The sequence below is a fragment of the Pelodiscus sinensis genome, chromosome 2 (genome assembly GCF_052426305.1).
Source record: "Pelodiscus sinensis isolate ZL-2025 chromosome 2, ASM5242630v1, whole genome shotgun sequence".
Taxonomy (NCBI): domain Eukaryota; kingdom Metazoa; phylum Chordata; order Testudines; family Trionychidae; genus Pelodiscus; species Pelodiscus sinensis.
In genome coordinates, this window is record NC_143053.1 from 60637072 (window position 1) to 60659343 (window position 22272).

The window sequence follows — 22272 nt, forward strand, 5'->3', positions numbered from 1 at the left end:
CAAATTATTTTGCCTTAGATCCACAAAGTGACAGATCTTAAAATTAGGTAAATTCTGCACATTGCATCTCTAAGACGATTCTAGATTACCAGGTATAGTTTATTTTTCCAGTGCATTCTTTGTGTCAGAATTGGTTCTATGAAACTAGGGATGTTGTTTCTACTGTAGTTTAAAACTCCGCTGTGATCACAATTAAGTCACTTTCGTGGAAGCACTCTAGAACCCTGCAGTATACAGAAAGTCTGACTGCACTGAACCGCTTGTACCACAGATGGCCTTGCGTTACATTCTCAGCAACCGTAGCAACTTTCAAGTACATCAGCGTTATCCATAGTAATCCACTCCTGCCTAGATTAAATCCATTTATACAAACTGCCTTAGTCAAACCTCAGGGGTTTGAGCAGGCGGAGACTACAGGTTCACAGAGTTCACAGAGACTATGGATCCCACAGTACAATATTCCAGGCGCTTGGACAACAGGCAGCAAAGTGCAAGGCGCTGCTGGACTCGAATAGCCAAGAAACAGCCCCGCAGAACATGCCGTGGTCCTAGTAAAGCCTTCCGGGACTACACATCCCATTATGTTGTTCTCCAGAGGCAGCCAGAGCGCGCCAGGCAAAGGAAGCGGGGCATTCTGGACCGTGTAGTTTCCCTGGCCTGACGCTGTTCTACCCACAATGCCGTGGGAGTGGCCAATCAGTGTGTAGTGGAACAACGTTTGCTGTGAATGGCGGAGGGGCGCTGTTCGCTTCGGCCAATCGGGGTGAGGTAGGTGCTCCCGGTGGGGGTTGTGTGTGTAGAGGACCTGAATTTTCTTCCCTCCTATTGTCCCCCTCCGACGCCCGTTACCAGGCCTCAGCGACGCGAAGCCCGGCCAGTCACGATGCTGAGCCGCCCGGGCCTGTGAAACTTTCCTGCAGCGGTAAGTGGCCCGGGGGACCAGGCTGGATCTCGCGTCGGGTCCTGAACAGAGGGTGAGGCCGCTGGAGGGTACAAGGGTCAGGCTGAGGAGGGGGCGGGGTGAGGGGATTGGGGTTGCCCACGGAGGGGGCCGGCTCAGGAGGCAGCCGGAGGCGGGAGCGGCGAGACCCGGGCATGCACTTTACAGGCGGGAAGGGGTGCGCGAGTGACCGCCGCAGGGGGTGGGTTGGCCTTGGTGCAGCATGGTCCAGACTCTGTAACTTAAGGGGAGGAGCGGTGGGGGTGGGGGCTGCTGAGTTAGCCAGAGCAAACTGTACAAGTCCTAGAGGAGGGATTTCCCCCCGCTAGCAAAGAGGGAAGAAAGTAACCGAGTTATTCTGGATTAAGTCATCTGTTGCTCCTTTTGTAAATTGCGTGTTTATGTGCGGCAGCAACCTTACTAGTTTCTACATTCTTTCAGCTACAAGGTTGGTTTTTTTTAAGTGTCAGGAGATGGGTTCGTGAAGCTGATGTTTTTGCATGTGTATGAATAATAGTAACACTGCATTCTGAGGATTTTAAAACACTTTACACACACTAATGCATTCTGCTATGTGAGATCAGTAATATCCATGTCTGCAGATAATAAAACAGAGGCAAGATTAAGTTATTTTCTGAGATTTCAAAAATCCGTGGCAAAGATTTGAAAATAATCTAGAAGTTCTGATGTCAAATCAATTTGTCTAACTTAATCCCCAAGTTCTTCAATAAAAAAAGTAGAAACATGGCTTTGCCTTTTTTTAAATAGAAAAACATTGTATAAAAACAACAGAATTATTCATATACAGGTTTGTTGTAGTCTTGGTCCCAGTAAATTTTTAAAAAAACCAAGTGGGCGAGGTAATGTCTTTTATTGGACCAGTTTTTGTTGGTGAGAAACAAACTTTTGAGCTTATAAAGAGCATTCCTGCAGGTCTTAGTTTTCTAAACCTAAATAATTAATGTGGTGTATGCTCAAAAGCTTGTCTCTGTCATCAACAGAAGTTAGTTAAATAAAATAATTATTTTGTAGTATGCAATAAAAGGGAATGAATGACCTTGTGATTTGAGCATGAGACTGGACATAAAGCATTCTGGTTACAACTTTAGGTCTGTTATTGACTGGATGTCTGGTCTAAGGTAAATTAAAGTATCTGTGCCTATAAAAAGGGAACAAAAATAGTTACCTGGTTTACAGGGATTTTGTGAAAATTGTGTGCAGAGTGCTTTGCAAATGTAAAATGCTAATTATATGAAATATTAGCTTCTTATTTGACTTGTACCAATCTTATGGTGTTCTTGGGGGGGAATAACCTTGAAGCAGGTCAATAATACCTGTTCATCACTCTAACAATCTGTGTGAAGGAAATATTAGTGACAGCTACTGTCACACAGAAACTAACATTGGTCTGAAAACTGCTTGAAACTAGAGTAAAAAACAGAATTTTCAGACACCACCATAGATGCATGTGATTTATTGGGGAAGAGTCAACATGGTTTTTGCTGAGGCATGATTTTCCTTTACAATTTGCTAGAGTGCTTTGTGAGGAGATTTATATGAAAGTTGAAGCTTTCACTTTAAAAAATGTATTATGGATACCTGAACTGTATATTTCTTTACAGATTTACTTTTGATATAATACAGAATTGAGACATGTTTCTGGTTTCTGTAGACAGCGTCATCATTAATAAACCAGTTTGTCATCTATGACTGTAATTGATCTGAGCAATATTTGACAATACTTTTATCAATTATTGTGTATGTATATTCTGTAAAGATTGTCAGGCCTAAACATTGTACATGAAGATCAAACAGCTAACAAAAATTGTCATTCTCTTTATATAGACTCTTAAATTTCCAGCTTCACATTTTGTGAATTTCCCTCATTTTGTGAATTCCATTTATCCGTATGCCTCTAAGTACAAGGCAGAATGTTGTATTCTATATTGACTACAGTTTAATCTGAGATTGATTAAAATGAAGTGTTATTAATATTGATTTTTTTTAACAGGTGTTGGCATAAGAAAATGAACTCCACTATGAATGAAGAGCCTGATGCACTAGCAGTAGTTAACCAGCTGCGAGACCTGGCAGCTGACCCCTTAAATAGACGAGCCATCGTTCAGGATCAGGGATGTCTCCCAGGCCTTATTTTGTTTTTGGATCACCCCAATCCTCCAGTTGTTCATTCAGCATTACTAGTAAGTGATCTACTGTTTTGTTTTTTTTTTAATCGGTGGGCTTTTTATTTGCTTTGTGAGCCTTATGTCAAATTATTGTCACTGTTCTGCTTAATTTTCTGCCACACCCATTTCAGCAATTAATAACGACAGTCATTTTGAAATACTTCATGGACCTGGGCAGAGAACAAGTTATTATAGATTAATTTACTGTGTGTGTGTGTGTGTGTGTGTGTGTGTGTGTGTGTGTGTTTCAGAAGTTAACCCTTTAACTTTCGGTATGCGGGGGGAAGCTATAATATAGTTTTTTACACGTAACTGTATGCATTACTTCATTTAAGATTTTCCTTGTGGTTCATGATAAAAGTGACTCTTGAAATCTACATTGATGTAATGCCTTTTCTTTTGATTGGAAGTGGGTGGATAAAAATCAAGATTTTAAAAGAATCATATATTTTAATTCATATTATACTGTAAAAGCTCTGTTATCCAACACTTAATCAGAAAGCTCAATTAACTAGTGTTTCTGATGTCTCCCAATACAAATCTTCAATCTAATAATCAAGGCAAGTATGCTGCTCTGCACGTTATTCCAATATGCAATTACATATTTGGCATTCTACTACATTCCTGTCTCCCCATTTTCATAGTTGGACATTCTTAAAATTGATGGGGGTTTATACATGTTTTTTAAATTTTCCTAACGAGTTTCAGATTATACATAGATTTCTTTTTCTACTAAGAAGTTCCACGTTCTAAAAGTTCATTTGTTCAGAAAAGGAGAATGTCCATAGCATCATTAACGTCCTTATTGTAAAAACTACACAAACTTCAATACAAAATATATGAACATACAGGCAGTCCCCGGGTTACGTACAAGATAGGGACTGTAGGTTTGTTCTTAAGTTGAATCTGTATGTAAGTCGGAACTGGCATCCAGATTCAGCCGCTGCTGAAACTGACCAGCGGCTGACTACAGGAAGCCCGAGGCAGAGTTGCTCTGCCCCGGGATTCCTGGAATCAGCCGCTGATCAGTTTCAACAGGCTGAATCTGGACGCCAGTTCTTACATACAGATTCAACTTAAGAACCTCAGGTGTCCCCAAGTCAGCTGCTGCTGAAACTGATTAGCGGCTGATTCCAGGAAGCCCGGGGCAGAGCAACTCTGCTCTGCCCCAGGTGTCCTGATTCAGCCGCTGCTGAAACTGACCAGCAGCGGCTGAATCAGGACGCCTGGGGCAGAGCAGCTGGGGTGCTGCCGGGTTGGTCCAGTAGCGCCCAGAGCGGCGCTACGGGACCAACCGGCAGCGCCCCAGCTGCTCTACCACAGGCGTCCGGAGAAAAGCCTGGTCTGCTGGGGGAGGGGGGCGGGGAAGCACTAGCTGCGCCTCCTCTCCCCCCCCCCCCCCCAGCAGACCAGGGAGACGGGGAGCAAAGCCTCGGAGGATGCCGGCAGCGGGACAGCCGCGGCGCGTCTGGGCTGTCCCGCTGCCCGCGTGCTCTGCGGCTTTGCTCAGCGTCTCCCTGGTCTGCTGGGGGGGGATCCCCCCCCCCCCAGCAGACAAGGGAGACGTGGAGCAGCTTTTCTCGCCCCGGAGGACGCGGGCGGCGGGACCGCGGCGCATCTGGGCGTCCCGCCGCTCCCGTCCTCCTAGCCAAGAAAAACCCCGTTCGTAACTGCGGATCCGACATAAGTCGGATCCGCGTAACTCGAGGACTGCCTGTATTTAAATTGATAAATTTAGCGTGTGTTATATTTGCAACAAATGTCACCCTCAAATACAGTGAATTTCCATAAGTCATAAAGAAAGCTGAAATGCTTCAACACGCTATGCTTTCCCATCAAGATTTGAAATTTGAAGACAGGTAACATAAGACCACAAGTCCCATTAAAAGCTTTTGAACATTCCACGTGCAGATAATAAATTTAGGTTTCTGCTTCTTCAAAAATTTGGCCTGAATGGATTTAAAAAATCACGCTAAATGTATGTATTAAAAGTCTAAAGAACTTTTTATTGTTAACTCTGAAGCAACGTCTTTATGAACTGATAATGATTTTATGTCACTAAAAAGTTTTTAATACAAATACAATCTTAGCACCTGATGTGGCAAACAGTACAAGAGGGCGGTAAGGGAGTATTATAGTTTCTCATAATGAGTAGTGTGCTTATTTAATGTGTTAGTATCTGTAAAGTGATTTTGATATCCTGAGATGGAAGAAGTATATACATGCAGATATTATTGAAATCCCGGGAGCCAAGAGTGAAGAGGATCCCCCGCTTATCAACTAGTCAATGGAAAATCAGTGGACTAGTCGATTAGTTGATTCAACTAAATTTAACATCTCCATTTTGAAGCAGAAATCTTGCTGGTACCCATGAGGTATTAAACGTATTTTTACATTTACAAAAATTGGACTTGATAGTTAACTAGGTGAGTGTAATCACTTTTGAACATATTTTCAAAATTTGAACCAACGTTTAGTTGACTGAGGGCTGTAGTGATCGATCCACCAGGCATCAATTTATTGTGTCTGCTTAGATGCAATAAATTGATCTCGGAGTGCTCTCCTGTTGAATCCAGTACTCCACCAGGACTAAAAGAGTAGCTGGAGTTCACAGGAGAGCAGTCCCTGCCGATCTTACTGCATATATAAGGTGCTGCGGTAAGTACATCGATTTCAGCTACTTACATTGTTGAAGTCACGTAGATTAGATGAACAGTGAGGGTTAGTGTAGAGTAGTCAAAGTCTAAGTAAATTCCTACATCAGGAAGGTTACTTAAACGTATACCTAGCTTCAGTTAGGCTAATGGTGTACTTAACATTTGTCACATCCTTAAGTATCATGGTGAATTGGGCCTGATCTGTGAAATTCATCTAGAGTCTTTCATCTTACTTCAATGGGCATTGGATCAGGCCCTAAATGACCTCATTTTTGAAAGAGCTGACTGAGCATCCGGCTGCTCCCATTTGTATCCAATTAAGTAGTATTACAGAAGGAGTGCTTTGAGCTAAAAATCTTTGATATTAAATGGTGAGCCAAAGAAGAGGTTAATAAAAGCAAAACAATTAATCTATTGCTTTGTCATTTTTTCAACATGGAAATACTGTGCCTCGGGTCTTTAATTCCAATGACTGTTTTAGATAGACTTCTGGAAGTATTTAAATGGTGGTGCAGGATAGGGATGTCAAATGTGTGGTCGACTACACAATTAAATTATAAGCCTGGTTTTATTGATTAATCCTGTCGAATACATGTGCACCCCTCCCCTCCACTGTCTCCTGTATCAGAGGCAGCAAGGGCAAGGCAGGAGGGAGGAGAATGGGAGCTGGTGCCCCTGAGTAGCCGGCTTTTAAGCCAGCTCTCTACGAGCACCAGATCCTGTGGGGCTGCCTCCCCACCCGCCATGCTGCTGCCTTTGATACTTGCAAGGAGGCTTCTACTTACCTACCCCTGCTGCATCTGTGGGAGGCAAGGTTGGGCAGGCAGCTCCGCATGTACCAGCTCCTGCCTGCCCCCCTCATCCTCCACGCTGCTGTCTGTCGGAGGCAGCAGCATAGCGGTAAAAAGGGGACAGGCAGCTCTGCGGAATCCAGTGCTCTAATACAGAGGTGCGGGGGAGGGGAGTGTGTGTAGTTGTTAGGATTAACCGAGAAGATCAGGTTTATTGGTTAATCATTTATTCAACTATATGCTAACATCTACTCAGTTTATGCAAACTTTTAGCATCTCAAAAGGATTTTTCTTTCTTGGAACTAACCTATAGAAGGATATTATTGTATTTGTAAATCTAACGTGTAAATTTTAAGTTTTCGTATCTATTACAATGTTCAGACTTGCTCTAATACTTCAAAAGAGGGGATAGTAGTGGCAATCTTCTGTTTCAGGTACTGTCTTAATATTCTAAAGAGGAATCTTGTTCTTGAAATTGCTTCTGTGTTTGCACATGGAAAGATGTGGCAAATGTATTTTAGATGTAGCTAGAGCAGTAAAATTGCATTTTCTAATTATCCTGCACCTTGTTCTTTTTAAGAAACTATAAATTGTTAAATAGTTAATTATGTGAAATATCAGAAATAGGAAATAATATGAAATGACAAAAGCAGCTTCTGATGACTGTTGTCTTTCTTTTCTTTTAGGCTCTCCGGTATTTGGCAGAATGCCGTGCCAACAGAGAAAAAATGAAAAGTGAACTGGGTATGATGCTGAGTTTACAAACTGTAATACAAAAGTAAGTCTGTAGGGGCTGCTAGATCTGAAAACAAACACCTGTTATTCTCCAGGGAAGATACAATATTGTAGTTGTTTCAGAACCACATGGTTGAGCAAGATACCTTAATGAAATAAGTTTGTGACATATCAATGCTTTAAATATTAATATAAATGTTGAAGATGTCAGCACAGTGATAATTGAGAAAGAACTAGTGAAACATTTCCAGAAATTCTTGGAGAAGAATATTTGAGTTGCATTTATTTGACAATATTCTAAATCTAATTTTCACTAATGTGACTCACAAGCTTTGATAATTGTTAGTTGAAACCACAAAGTTCCTTTCATATAAATCAGGGCTACTGAATTTTGAAAGCCCCAGGGGCCACAATGATTCTCACAGCACATGCCAAGGGCTGCAACTTAAGTGTGATTGTATATACAAGCAAATAGCTTCTTTCATACTGATGGGCATGAATACAAAGATTACGGCAAGACTACACAACACACAGGCCCATTTATGTCAATTCTGCTGATATTAATAACATTCAATATTTACCAGATTTCCACACGTGACAGCACTTTTAGGCTACGTCTACACTGCAAGGTTTTGCACAAAACCAGCTGTTTTTGCACAATAACCCGTGGAGCATCCACACTTCAAAAGCGCTTTTGCACAAGTAAATGAACAGTAAAACGGCAGAAGGGAGGGCATTTTCCGCTGTAGGTAAACCTCCTTTTATGAGGCATAACTCCCTTTTGAGCTTCAGCTATTGTGCAAAAAGGCAGGTGTGGATGCTCCAGAGGGGTTTCTTACACAAGATACCTGTCCTTTTTCCCATAGAGGTTTCTTGCTCAAGAAACCCCTATGAAAAAAGGACAGGTGCTCTGATGGCCATTCTGTGAATGGCCATGAGCTTTCTTGCGCAAGAGCGTCCATGCAGTGTGGACGCTCTCTTGCGCAAAAGCATGTCGCTTTTGCAATGTACTTTGAGGTGTGGTTGTGGTCTTGCGCAAGAAGTTTTTGTGCAAAAACTGTTGCGCAAAAGGCTTCTTGCGCAAGAATCATATAGTGTAGATGTAGCCTTAATGAGCAATGACAGTACAGGAATTTAACTACTAAAACGCATATCTACAAAAGACCATTATATTGACTACTGTTTTGTTTTGACTCCCATCCACGGAGTGCGTGTTGAGTCTCGCATAAATCCAAACCACACTGAAGGCCACAAACAAATGGACCATGGGCTGCATGTTGAGTAGTCCTGATATAAATCATTGGTAGTCTGTCATTGACTATTTTATCAGTTGAATATTAAAGGAATTATTTAGGATTTAAACCAGTCTTGATCTGCTAGGGATTAGGATCAGAGAGACCTGTGGGGCAGATTATATCACATCTGCCTACTGTGGGGTTTTTGCACCTTCCTCGGAAGCATCTGCGCTGGCCACCGTTTGACACAGGACACTGGACTCGATGAGTTACAAGTATGATCCATTATTACCAGGGCTTGACGAACGGTGGCGAAAACTGCTCGCCAGCTCCATACTGCGCATGTGCAAGAGCCACAATGCGCATGCGCGTGCTGCAAATTAACGGGGCGCGCGGCTGAAATCTACTCGCCACGGGCGAGTAGATTGTATTGTTTGTCGAGCCCTGATTATTACAATTTCCATGTTCCTGTGGGGGGGATGGGAGGTGTCTCCTTTTTTGGTAGGATCACAGCATGCAGTAGATTAAGCCTAGGCAAAATAAGGCCCGTGGGCCAAATCTGGCCTGTCAAGCTGCTAGATCTGGCCCGTGGATGCTGCAGGGAGCCCCAAGTAGGCTTTGGCCTCTCCCCACCCACTTGCCTCCCCACACCCGCATGCCTCTCAAAAAAGCAGCTGCCGGGCTATTTCTCTTTCAAAACTGTGAGCCCAGAGGGGAGGGAATAAGGATTTAGGCACTGCCCCTGCCCCCAGCACAATCCTATTGTCTGGTTTCTGGCCAGAAACTGGCCAATGGGAGCTGCCTGTTTAAATAACAGGCAGCCATGAAGCACCACAGCCCTTCTCCTCTAGCTCATAGTTATTCACACTCGCACATGCCCCCGCACCATGTGTGGAGGTGTGGCAGGCTGCCTGCCTGAGAAACGAGCTGGGCAGTTGGCTGGTAGTCTCACAGGTAAGTCTCCTGGCCAGAGCATGCCTCTGGAACCCCAACTCATCCCTTCTCCAACCCTCTGCCCCCCCCGACTCCTGCCCCTCCACTTCACATACCCAAACCTTCTGCCCCTTCTCCTGCACCCATATGAACTCCTAGATCTGGCACCCCAACCCGCTCTGTCCCAAATCACAGCCCTCCCCTCCCCCCCGCCGTAGGTCACAACCCAAACCCCTGCATTCCAGTCTAGTTCCCCAGGGCATAAACCCCTCTTCACCCGAACTCCCTCCCAGATCCCACACCTCCTCCTCCACATTACCCCAAGCTCCCTTCTGCACCCAACCTCCATCCCAGGCCCCGCTCCTCCTCCATTAATATAATGGAAAAGTGTGGCCCTTGACCACTTTCCAAAGTCTTGGAGTTACCCTCCCCCCCCCCATCAAAATTATTGCCCACTCCTGGAGTAAATGGTATACACTTCCGGGGTAGATGGTATACAAGGCTCAGACCATTTCCAAAATTGAATGATCCTCAGCTCTAGAATTATATGAAATAAAGTGTGTGAAGCTCACAGAGAAGGACTTTTCTGTAAAATCTGATCAATTAAGCTTTCAAAGTTTAGTCCTCAGATTATTTCAGTTATAGTGAGATATATTACCTGCTCCATTAGAGAATAAACAGAGGTATTATTTTTGAAGAAGTAGACCTGGTGCTGCCAGATTACATCAAACTAACTTTTCATCAAAGTATAGAACAGACTGTAATATACGGTAAAACCTGTGTTATCCGACATGCTCAGGGATTAGGGTTTTCCGGTTATCTAAAAATTTCGATTATCTGAGGATCCCGTCAACCTAGGAAAAAACAATGGACAATATTAGTAAAACTCAGGTTTTTAATATTGATAGTTTTGTAGCGTGAGGCGGTTGGTCTCACATTTCTATTTTGAGTTAAAGATGATTAGTACTTCTTAAATAAAAAATTGTTAAGCCAACCATGGTACACCAAGCCAGGCCTGTGCGTCTGAAGATGTGACAGCATTGTGGCTGAGGGCAATGCTGGTTAACAAAGTTTTCTAGTTAACAGAGTGTCGGATAGCAAAGGTTTCACTGTAGTGATTTTCAGGACTTGCCAAGCGGCGGGGAGCCCCGCTCACCAGCTGCACAGTTCTGCAAGATCGCGCGGCACTGGCTGTGCCAGCTTGTAATCTACTCGCCATGTGCGAGTAGATTACATGATTTGTCGAGCCCTGGTGATTTTCAACCTGTCTTTTCCTGTGTCTGTGCATTGCATAGTACACCAAAGTTGCTGACATTTATTTATAAGCTTTAAGAATTTCTTCTAATGTAACCTCTTGTGGTATTAGTGAAATTAGTAAGATATAATTCTTTGTTGCATTTAATAATCAAAAGAATTCACCACAAAGGAGTAACTGCAGTTCATATTAAAGGTGATGGAGAAGGAGTGGTGGGAAAGCATATAAAAAAGGAACTAAGCAGGAATGGAATTTTCAGTATGTCTGGAAAATGTATACTGGATGCTAAGACAATAGAAATAAGAGAATGTCTGCTGAGTTTGGATCTCATAGTGCTTCATCTTTTTTTGACATTAAAAATTAAATGGTGTATCTTGCAAGAAAGATTAGATTATTTTTCTAGAAAGTAGAAAGTATATAGTTGTATGTGGACTAGAGTATGTGTATGTTGATCTACCACTTGACAAATGGCAACAAACAGAATAAAAAAGATCATGACTGAAAAAATGAATTTGGGGAAAAAGCATACTCTGAGGGGCAATCATTGATGAATAGCAGAAACTGGTTGACAAAGTTATGGGAAAGGAGGAAAAAACAATACACAGTGTTGTGTTATAAATTGTATGTAAAGAAAAAGTGTGAAGCAATCATCACTAGTGTACATGGTTAAATCGTTAATCTTCATGGTTACTCATATCCCCCCCACCCACCTCCGCTGCTGCCTCCGTAGCAGAAGCAGCAGCAGCAGCAGCATGGCATTTGGGGGTGGTGCAGGCAGGAGGTGGTGCTGATGGGGAGGCAGGGGCCAGATGCAGCTACCGGCTTGCCTGGATCTAGTTCCCGAGGCTCAGGGCCCCTCCCCTCCAATATTGGAAAGCCCACAGTGATGCGCCAACCCCCCTGCTACCTTTCCCTCCCCCTGAAGTGCTGGAGCATAGAAAATCTACTAGGCTGGGCCTCTTCTAGTCTCTGCTGTGTAAGGGGAATGTGGGGAGTGTCTGCTTCTCGTTTAGGTGCCACATCAGTGAGATGTGGGTTTTTTTTGGGAGGGGGGGGCTTCTCACTTGTGTGTGGCCCCTGACTGTTTTTTTTTCTGTGGGTCAGCGGCCCCTGACCTGAAAAAGGTTCCTCAATCCTGCTCTACACCATTTTTACTGGAGATGGTGTAAAGGTACACAGTATTTAACACACATTAAATCTGTTTTTTTTTAAAGGACTGATAGTTCCCTTAATGTCTGACAAGATCTGTAAAATTGGATCCCATGAGGTTTGCATGAAACTACAGTTTCCAAAACACAGGTTTAAATGTATGTGTATAATCTTTTGCACTTAGGTTAGGATCTTAAATACCCGTTGTTTAAATATAAGTAGTTTGTAAAAAGCATGTTAAGAAGCATATGATTCAGATACATGCTATTATTGAGAGATGTAGTACTGTTTGGAAATAAAATATTAATAAATAATAAAGGCTTCAGCTGCCCAAAACAAAATACAAAATTAATAAATTTGCTGGTGTAATAGTTTGAGAGAGGAGATCAAATGATGACATACATCTTATTTAAAAATAAGAAATTGCTAATACCACTGAGCGATGTATTAAAATAACTAGAACAGAATGAAATTCTGCAAAGTTGTTGTTTCTTAAGAAAATCTGTTATATAGGTTGAATTTCTCTAGTCTGTCACTCTCTGTTCTGGCAACATCTGTGGTCTGGCATGATTTTAATTAACCGGGTGTCTGCTATCATGGGTGTGGCCAAGTTTCCCATAGTCCAGTAAAGTCTGTTTATAGCCACCAGTCCTGGTTCTCAATGTTCTGTTCTGTTACTTAGCTTTAATTTACCCTAAACGTCTTGTAAGAGCCCAGTAAGCAGTGGAAGTGTTTGTAATGCTGCTAGACAGTACAGGCAGTCCCCGACTTACGCGGATCCGACTTACGTCGGATCCGCACTTACGAACGGAGCTTTCTCGCCCCGGAAGTCGGGGCGAGAAAGCCCCGTTCGTAAGCTGCTCCGGTGCCCCTGGTCTGCTGGAGACCGTCTCCAGCAGACCAGGGGCACCGGGCGGGTTCCCGCGCTTCTGAGGCTTTGCCAGAGCAAAGCCTCGGAAGCGCGGGAACCGCTGCTGCTGCCACTTGGGTGCCGGTGCCTGTGGTCTGCTGGGGACCGTCCCCAGCAGACCACAGGCACCCGGACTGAAGCCGCAGCAGCGGGCGGGTTCCCGCGCCTCTGAGGCTTTGCCAGAGCAAAGCCTCAGAGGCGCGGGGAACCGCCGCTGCTGCCGCTTCAGTCAAAGCGGCAGCAGCGGCGGTTCCCCGCGCCTCTGAGGCTTTGCTCTGGCAAAGCCTCAGAGGCGCAGGACCCCCCCGCGGCTGCGGCTTCAGTCCGGGTGCCTGTGGTCTGCTGGGGACCGTCCCCAGCAGACCACAGGCATCCAGACTGGAGCGGCAGCAGCGGCGGTTCCCCGCGCCTCTGAGGCTTTGCTCTGGCAAAGCCTCAGAGGCGCGGGACCCCCCGCGGCTGCGGCTTCAGTCCGGGTGCCTGTGGTCTGCTGGGGACGGTCCCCAGCAGACCACAGGCACCCTGACTGAAGCCGCAGCCGCGGGGGTCCCGCGCCTCAGAGGCTTTGCCAGAGCAAAGCCTCAGAGGCGCGGCACCCCCGCTGCCGCTGCGGCTCTGCTCCCCGTGTCCCTGGTCTGCGGGGGGGGGGGGGGTGCAGCTAGTGTGCTCCCCCCCCCCCAGCAGACCAGGCTTTTGTTTTGGACTCTGGGGCAGAGCAGCTGGGGCGCTGCCGATTGGTCCTGCAGCGCCCGTGGGCACTACTGGACCAACCCGGCAGCACCCCAGCTGCTCTGCCCCAGGTCCTGATTCAGCCGCTGCTGGTCAGTTTCAGCAGCGGCTGAATCAGGACGTCTGGGGCAGAGCAGATGGGGTGCTGCTGGGTTGGTCCAGTAGCACCCCAGCTGCTCTGCCCCAGGCGTCCCCAAGTCAGCTTCTGCTGAAACTGACCAGCGCTGACTACAGGAAGCCCCAGGCAGAGTTGCTCTGCCCCGGGCTTCCTGGAATCAGCTGCTGATCAGTTTCAGCAGCAGCTGACTTGGGGATGCCTGGGGTTCTTAAGTTGATTCTGTATGTAAGTCAGAACTGGCGGTCAGTTTCAGCAGTGTCTGAATCTGGACGCCAGTTCCGACTTACATACAGATTCAACTTAAGAACAAACCTACAGTCCCTATCTTGTACGTAACCCGGGGACTGCCTGTATTGACCTCCTATGGTTCAGCAAATTCTCTGGTCAGGTCCCAAGAGTGCCAAACTAGAGATGGTCAACCTGTTTTCAGTATTTGTACAGTGAAATAGTTTAAATATGGTTGTACAGCTCCTAGCTTAAAATTTAGTTTGGTTGCTACTGAAGTGCAAGCTATGAAATATCTATCTGTTCATTAGCTAATATTAGACAATTTTCTTTCAAAAAGGAATTAACTACCAGTAAATCAGTGGCTAGCCATAAAACACCACTGAATGGGTTGGGTATGTTTTTCACAGGAACTCAAGGAGAGATCTAATCAGTGTTTCAAGATTTACAATTTAAAATATAACTAAGGATAAAACCAAAAAATTATGTTAATGTGAAATATGATTGTATAATCAATATGGTTTATAAAAATTGTCTAAGTAAATGAAATCTTAAAGCCAGGAAAAATTATTCACTAATAATTTGTCATTAAAATTCGAGGACAGAGAGAGTTTATATTTGTGTACCTGTGGGTGCCTTTGAGGAAGCAAGATTGAAATATACCTTGCACTTGAAGATTTGTTATGGTCCTTAATTTCTGTAGGAGTTTAGTTCCTGGTTGTGGACCAACAGTTGCAGAAAAGGGGAAATGAGTCCCTGGAAAACTTGCAGATATTTTTTCCTGGATAGCTCTGTGACCAGGAAAGGAAAATACATGTGACTCAGATGTTTGTAGCATTTGGAAATTGTACTATCGTGAAAACTGAAATACAGAGCATCTTCAAACAAGATTGTTTGTCATTGTCTCTCTCCTCAGGAACTGAGACTATAATGTTGACAGGAAATGCTGAAGCCAAAGTGTGGGGTTTTTTCTGTTGCCCCAGAGAAAAGTGGTAGATGAAAAATTACTTTTTCACCCAACTACGATAGGTATAGTTGTACAAGCAAAGGCCTAAAGAGCAAATAGTCTGGCCTCTATCTTCTGCAGCTTTTACTTGGTGATAATGAGGCTGTAACTCTGGGTATGTTTTCAGTTTTCTGTAAGTTCTTTCTAATTCAATAAAGTTTTTGCATTCTGCTAGCAGCTGAAAATTTTAAAAAGTGAGAGATTACCTTGATCCCAGTGGCACCAGGTGCTTCTTTTTTACTTGAGTCAAAAAGCTCTAGAACTCTACATATATCTTTCTCTAATCTTAACCACTTGTTTCAATACATTCTACTGCATTCAAATTTCCCCCTTCTTTCTTGCCCCCTCACTAAAGCTGTCCGATTGTCTCCTTTCCCTTATGTTTTGTAAATTTTAAAGGACATTATAGTGAGATGAAGGTCCAGCCCTTGTAGCCCTAATTCTTTGTGATGATCTTTCCTCGGAAACTGGTTTTGTTATAATTGAAAATCTAGGAATTTTCAGGTGATAAATGAGCAGCTGGAGCAGACACTTCTGAATGAGAATCTTGTTTCCATTCAGTTTATTTATTCTTTGCCGTGGTAGTGTTGTCATCAAGACCCAGGGTACTCTTGTATCATTTATTCCTTGTCCTGGAAAGCTTTACCAGTCTTTACTAAGTAGAGAGAGACTGCGAGAATGTATTTTAAATTATTTATTTTTTTATTTTTATTTACAAATCATTAAAAAGGGGGGAAATGAAGAATTGTCTCAAAGTGCTTTAGTATTCTCCAGGAAGCATCAGCATGTCTTTAATATTACGTACTCATTGGGTTCATGGTGTGGGGAACTTAATGTGTCTGCTTGGACTTTATAAAATATTAACAGTTTCTAGAATTAATTAGCATTTATAGCCTACAAGAAAATATACTCATTTTGTGTTCAGAATTAAAGTGACTCTTGATGGACAGTAAAGATTAAAGGTCACAATTACTTCATAATCTTTATGAGCATTATAATGGTACTCTTTCAATATAAGTAATGTATTAAAAAAATACTGATGGGGAATCAATATACCAAATAGCTCTTAGAACAGCAAATTCCTGAGAGTAAAATTCCAATTACTTAGCTAAAAGAGCTTTTCAAGATAGTCTTACTTTGCTAGGCTGTCAGATATAACAAGCTGAACTAAATCCAGGGTATTAATCAGCTCTTCCAATTTATTACTTGCCTAAGAAGATTAGGGCAATTAATATGTGTTTAATTACACAGAGTCCCTTGCAGATATAATGAAATGCGTGCACTTCCATAATTCCTGACTTCTTATTTGATTTTAATTTTGGGTAGACTTAATTACCTGCATTTTTGAAAATGTAATTACTCTCTGGAACTGGAAAAGCTTAGATGTAATTCAAGTAATATTTGCTTAAACTGATACAGTTAAGAGATGCAGAATTACCCTGATTTTTATTTATCCTCATTGTATAATTACATCCTTTTCATTTTTGAGAGAAGGGGTGAACACTTTAGGAAAAAAAAACAGAATTTAGTCCAAATAGTGGTTGATAGGGATGTCAACGTGTGTGTATTCCATACGATTAACTGATAAGCTTAGGCTGCTGCTTCTGCATCCCCACTAAGAAAGTTAAATTTAGATTAATTGGCTAATCGAATAGTTGATGCAATTCAGCCGCAGGGCTGTTGCTACACTTCAAAGGCGAAAGCACTGTGAGGAACACGGAGCCAATGGGGTAATGCTGGAGTCCCCCAGTGGCCCCGTGTTCCCTGTGGTGTTTCAAAGCGGCAGCGTCGCTTGGAGCCCCAGGTCAGCAGGAGAGTCCTCAACTGACCCCACGCTCCATGCGCTGCTGCCATTTTGAAATGCCGCATGAAGCCCAGGGCCAGCTGGGGATGCCTCAGCTGGCTCTGGGCTCCATGCAGCACTGCCGTTTTGAAGCACAAATTCTTCCTTTCTTCCTCTGCTGTATCAGAGGCAGTAGCGTTGGGGGTGGGGCAAGCAGAATGCTGTCACAGCCTCTGTTTGCAGTGGGTTTGGGCCTGCTGCGGACAGAGGCTGCTTTGTGTGATGCCAGCGCAGCCTCTGTCCGCAGGGAGCTCTGGCCCCTCTCCCCACCCCCAGACAGAGGCTGCTGCTGCCCTGCCCCTGATTGCAGGGGGCAGGCCAGGAGCGCACTGGCTGCTGGCCCTGCCGCTGGTGACAATTGAATAATCATGTAACCACTAGATTTGGTGCGATTACACGATTATTGAATTAAATGATATCTAACATCCTTACTGAATAATAGTGGGTAATGGGAAGGGAGAAATGTTGGTTGGAGAATGTCCTTTTAATTCAGGGGTGAGGAACCTCAAGCCTAGGGGCTGAATGTGGCCCCTGGCTTGTCTCAATCTGGCCCCCAAGGCTCAGCACTGGGGAGCTTGCACTAGCACTCCAGCCCCCCAGCCACCTGCAGGGCTGGAACACACAAAATATATGAGCCTGGGCTCCCTTAAGTTCTGGTGTGCAAGGGGAATGTGGAGACTGTCTTTCATCTTCACAGTCAGGGGCGTCTTACTTCACTTCTCACTTATGCGTGGTCCTGACTGTTTTTTCTGGGCGCCAGCAACCCCCAACCCAAAAAAGGTTCCCCACCCCTGTTTTAATTTTACACAAATCAGCATGCAAATATTTTGTATATTTATCACATATCTGCTGTATACTTTAAATATGTTCTCTGTTATGTATATAATCAAGAAAAGAAAGCCCTATTCTGTTGTTTGATACATTTTTTGAGGGGAGGATAAGCTATGCAGTTGTTATGGTCCTATACTAACAAATTGTTGCATTTTCTGTATGGGAGCTTGTATGTTTTGTCAATTCCCATCTTCAGTATTCTTGTGAAAATAGAAACTGCTGAAGCACTTGCTCTCTGAAATGCTTGAAGCTGAGGTTTGGTAATTACAACACATCATCTTGTATGTGCATAATTTAGGTGTGCAAACCGTATTTGTATTGCCTTTTTTGGCCAACATTCTAATCTGTTTGCCTCATCCACTTGTTACATTTTGTTTTTAGATGGTAAACACTTTTGGCCAAATATTATCATGTTTTCAGTGGGAGACCGTGTATAGTATGCCTTTAGGTTGTATCTCAACATAATGATTAATAGTAGTTGCTTACAGCAAGGAGATGGACGGTCTGTGTACTTATTTGATCTCTAATTGGAACCAGTTCCAGTTAGTCAAATTTTATGCTTATTGGTAAGGGTAGATATTAGATTAAAAAGAGTGTGTTTCAAGACTTAACGTGGAACACCATTAAATTTTAGCTGACTCAGGCTGACTGGACAGCATAGAGGACAGCAAACATGTTATGCATTTCCATGATGACCTGTCTCTTCATAAACTGGCTTATTACAAGGTAGATTGTTTGCAGGGAACAGATGTATGGTTATATCATCCAGCCTTCATGTTTTAGGTCTTGCAGCATGTCTTTTTCTTCATGCTTTCATTAGGTCAAAGTCAAAGATGATTCTTGTAGGGAAGTTCTTAGAGTTTCCAAGGAAATACCACATTCGACAGCTTAGGGCGCCTGTCATGACCATGAGTGTTAGCCAGCAGCCTGGGGACTAAGGGGTTAACTGTACCTAGCCAGGTAGCAGTCAGCCAATAGAAATGCAGATAGGGATTTCAAATTGAGACAAAGGAATTTTTGTTTCCCCCCCCCCCCCCACCCCCCTTTGTCCCTGAGCAATTTCTCTCAGATACTGAGGGGGACAGACAAAATGTCTCTCTCCAAGAAAAGTCTCTTCACTATCTGTAAGTAGAGCAAAGTTTAGATAAATCCGTTAGGTTTTATTGTTTTATGGTTTGGGATTGTGAATCTGATGTCTGCATTTAGAAATGGGTTTTCCTCTCTTTTGTAACTAAGTTTTATTCCCCATTAGTTTATTAATTGGTGGCTCTTATCTAGCCAATCCAACTATGCTTGTAACAGGAGTACTGTGGTGATAATAAGAGTTCTTTCTTTTTTATTAACCTGGTATTGGTTAATTTTTGTGTCCTGGTTTTACTTTAGGGCTGAGCTTTCCCAAGTGATCTCTTCCCTGGTTTTCTTACCATTACTTGGGTGGTGGCAGTGGATTTTTATCCTCAAAATCTAGGTTTTTAAGATTTTGGGGGGAAGCTTTATACCAGTGCCTGGAAAGATAAGGTTTTGGGGTACTTTTGCGGGCCCCCACTTCTGCATTTATTATCTGAGTGGGGATTTAGCCTCGACAGTGCCTGGAAGAGCTGGACCTGTTTAGAAGATGGATCTCTTCATGTGATTTAAGACATTCAGTGGTTCAAATTTAACTCACTCAAGATGCTTATCTGAATAGTGTCCAATGTCTTTTCAATCTTGACTGTGCAGCCCCATGTTTCAATCCTTGGGTCAGGATGCTGACCACTAAAATATCATATTCTCCTCAAGTTTGTCCCCTGCTATCAAGATTTTTAGTTTGCAAAAGATGCTGTTGATGAAGGGTCCTAATAATAATGCTTTTACAGTGCAGGTTTCAATTCTTTCTCAGTGCCATCTAGATTATCTACAACAGACCTGAGGCAGGTAAAATTAGCAGCAATCTCAACCATGTGGTCACCCAGTAATATGGTCAAAGTTGCTGACCAGACGAATTGTGTTATAGCCCTAATTAATTTTCAGACTGACTTTTTCCCCCTGAACTTTTCACGGGATAAAGTGTCACAACCATATTGTCCATTGAGTCAACAACTAGTGCTACATGATTGGTAAAAACAGAGCAGGTAAGGCTCTTGTCATTCCCGGGGTTTGCCTAAATGCATTTACTTAATGTCTGGTCAAGTATTCCAAGGCTGCTGCTATTTTACTAGTCTAAGTCTGACCATAAGCAGAGCAACCTCTTCAAAACAGTTGCTTACTTCAAGTTTTATGTGTGAATCAAATATTTGCTTGTGTTTGTGCACATTGTAGAGTAGATGTTATGAGTGGGCAGATACATAATAGCAGTTTTGCATAGCTGAAGTTCAGATGCAAAATCATAAGGCAATGGCTTTTGGAAAACCACTGTTCTCTGTGATCAAAACCCAGAGAAATATCACGCAATATATACAGCATCTGTTTGTTCAGTATCTCTCCTTGGAGACATAGTCAGTATTGTTTGCATAATATTTCTTGTCAGTGTGCTTTGTTGTGTGTTCAGGGAACTAGCTGAGGTCATTCAATTAAGGTAAACAGCAAACAGTAGGATGGATAAACTTCAAAAGCTGATGGATATTCTGTTATTTAAACCAAGGGTGGGGAACCTTTTTGGGTTAGGGGCCACTGACCCACAGAAAAATCAGTCGGGGGCCACACGCAAGTGAGAAGCAAAACCAAAATAAAATAAACCCTTACTTACGAGTCCCCCAACTGAGAAGGAGAAAGACACTCCCCACATCCCCCATCCATACCAGAGCCTATGGAGGGCCCAGCCTGGTAGATTTTGTGTGCTCCAGCCCCAGAAAGGGTGGCAGGGTGGCTGGAGCGCCAGTATATGCTTCCCAATGCTGGGGAGGGCCCTGAGCCTGCACCCGGCCCCCAGACCTTAGGTTCCCCACCACTGATTTAGATTTACCAGCACAAAACGGCTTCTGTACTACCTCACTGGTTACTCGGAAGTCCAAACAATTCAGTTCCTTGAAAGTACCCAGCCTTAGGCTTTCATGCAGGTACCCTAGTCAAATATGATGATTACTGAAAATCTTATTTCATCATATAAAAGCAAAGGTTTTCTGATCCCAAAGGACCATCCATCCTCCCGCCTGCCCCTCTGCGTTGCTGCCTTAAAAGCTAGCTCCTGGCACAAATTGGCTCCTGCCTGCCCCCAAACGCTTCAGATTCAGAGGCAGTGGGGGCAGGGAAGTGGGGGCTATCAGAGAGCCACTGTACATGGGGAACTGGCTTTTAAGCCTGGTCCCAGTGTGCACCATCTCGCTGGGGGACACCTGCCCCCCTTTCCTTCCCCATACTGCTGACTCTTGATACAGAGGTAGCAGTTCAGTGGGGCAGGTGGGAGCCAGAACACACCGAGGGCGGTCTTAAAAACTGACTCCCCACAAACACTGACCCCTGGGGAGCCGCCTCCCTTCCCCACTCTCCGTATGCTGCTGCCTCTGTAGCAGCAGCATGGGAAGCAGGCGGGGGCACAGGCAGCAGTGTGGGACGGGGGCACGTGGGAGCCAGTACATGTTGAGAACCAGCTTTAAAAGTCAGCTCAATATACATACAGACATGAATTCACTTCTTGAGGGTCAGATATATAACAGGAATGATAATCTTGTAGTTGTAAAGAGTTATTTTAGAAATAGTCCATTGGTTAGACTACAATGTCCATATTCGTGACAGGGATGTTAAATTTAGATTAATCAGCTAATCAAGTAGTCGATGGTCTTTCCATTGACTACTCGATTAGTTGGTAAGGGGGGCGCTTGCTATTCCACTGTGCCTCTCCCTCTGAAATGTACAGGAGCCACCTGCACTGTTGGTATATTTAAAAGGGAGAGAGGCAGTGGGAACCTGTGCCAGTGGAGAACAAAGCATACCTCACTGGCATGGGTTCCCCTCTGTGCCTCTTCCTTTGAAATGTACAAGAGCTGCGAGTGGCTCTTGTCCATTCCTAAGGGAGAGGAGCAGCAGTGGGACCAGCGCGAGCGGGACTGTTTCAGTCCTGGCTCTCTCTGTTTCCCCCTTGTCCCATCTTCCCTGATCCCCGCAGAGAGAGTGCTGGGATGGGGAACCAGCTTTTAAGCCAGCTTCCCCCAGCAGCAGATGGGAGGAGAGTGGCTAGTCGAGTTCCAACACTTTCGGTTGTCTTGCTTTAACAGTTTGTTTACTTAGTTTTAAAGATTGTTGGGGGGGAGGCTCAAGGATAGGGCAGTCCCATAGTGGGGGTTTGCACTCCCAGCCAGGCCCTTTCATTTGTCTGGTGATTCTGTATGATTTTAAGAAAAGCAACCCCATTCTAAGGAGATCCCATTTTCCTGGCACAACCAAACCCTTACATTGCTTTAAGTTATGAAAAGAGGAAGCTGCATACCAAATGTGATGGTCCTAGCTCTTACCATTTAGGAGGAGTTCTTGAACAAACAGACTCATGGATGGACAGACAGCTAATGTTGTTTTTTGTTTGTACTTTAGTTATTGCAAATATTGTCAGTATTGCATTATATAGATGGATACTTCTTATAACTTCCCTTTGACTGATATTACTATTTTTGGTTTGTTTCTCTGATTTTATACTATGGTAGTATCACTTTCGGTTGTTTTGCTTTAACAGTTTGTTTACTTAGTTTTACTTTTAAGCTATTGTTATAGGATATATGTGATGTGAGCTGAATGTTATTGAACAACTGTTTCCATCAGG

At 43.8% G+C, this 22272-nt stretch overlaps 1 protein-coding gene across 3 annotated transcripts in view; it reads left to right on the top strand.

Annotated features, from left to right (window-relative positions):
* ARMC1 (armadillo repeat containing 1) overlaps positions 1-22272 on the top strand; it is a 35803-nt gene that overhangs the window by 1961 nt on the left and 11570 nt on the right. Inside the window, exons 1-3 of one of the 3 annotated variants that reach the window (XM_006136620.5) lie at positions 632-768; positions 2952-3141; positions 7261-7352. In XM_006136620.5, coding sequence (XP_006136682.1) covers positions 728-768; positions 2952-3141; positions 7261-7352 — 323 coding nt within the window. In that variant the 5' untranslated portion in view covers positions 632-727. The other 2 variants (XM_006136621.4, XM_075920615.2) reach the window with 2 other exon arrangements.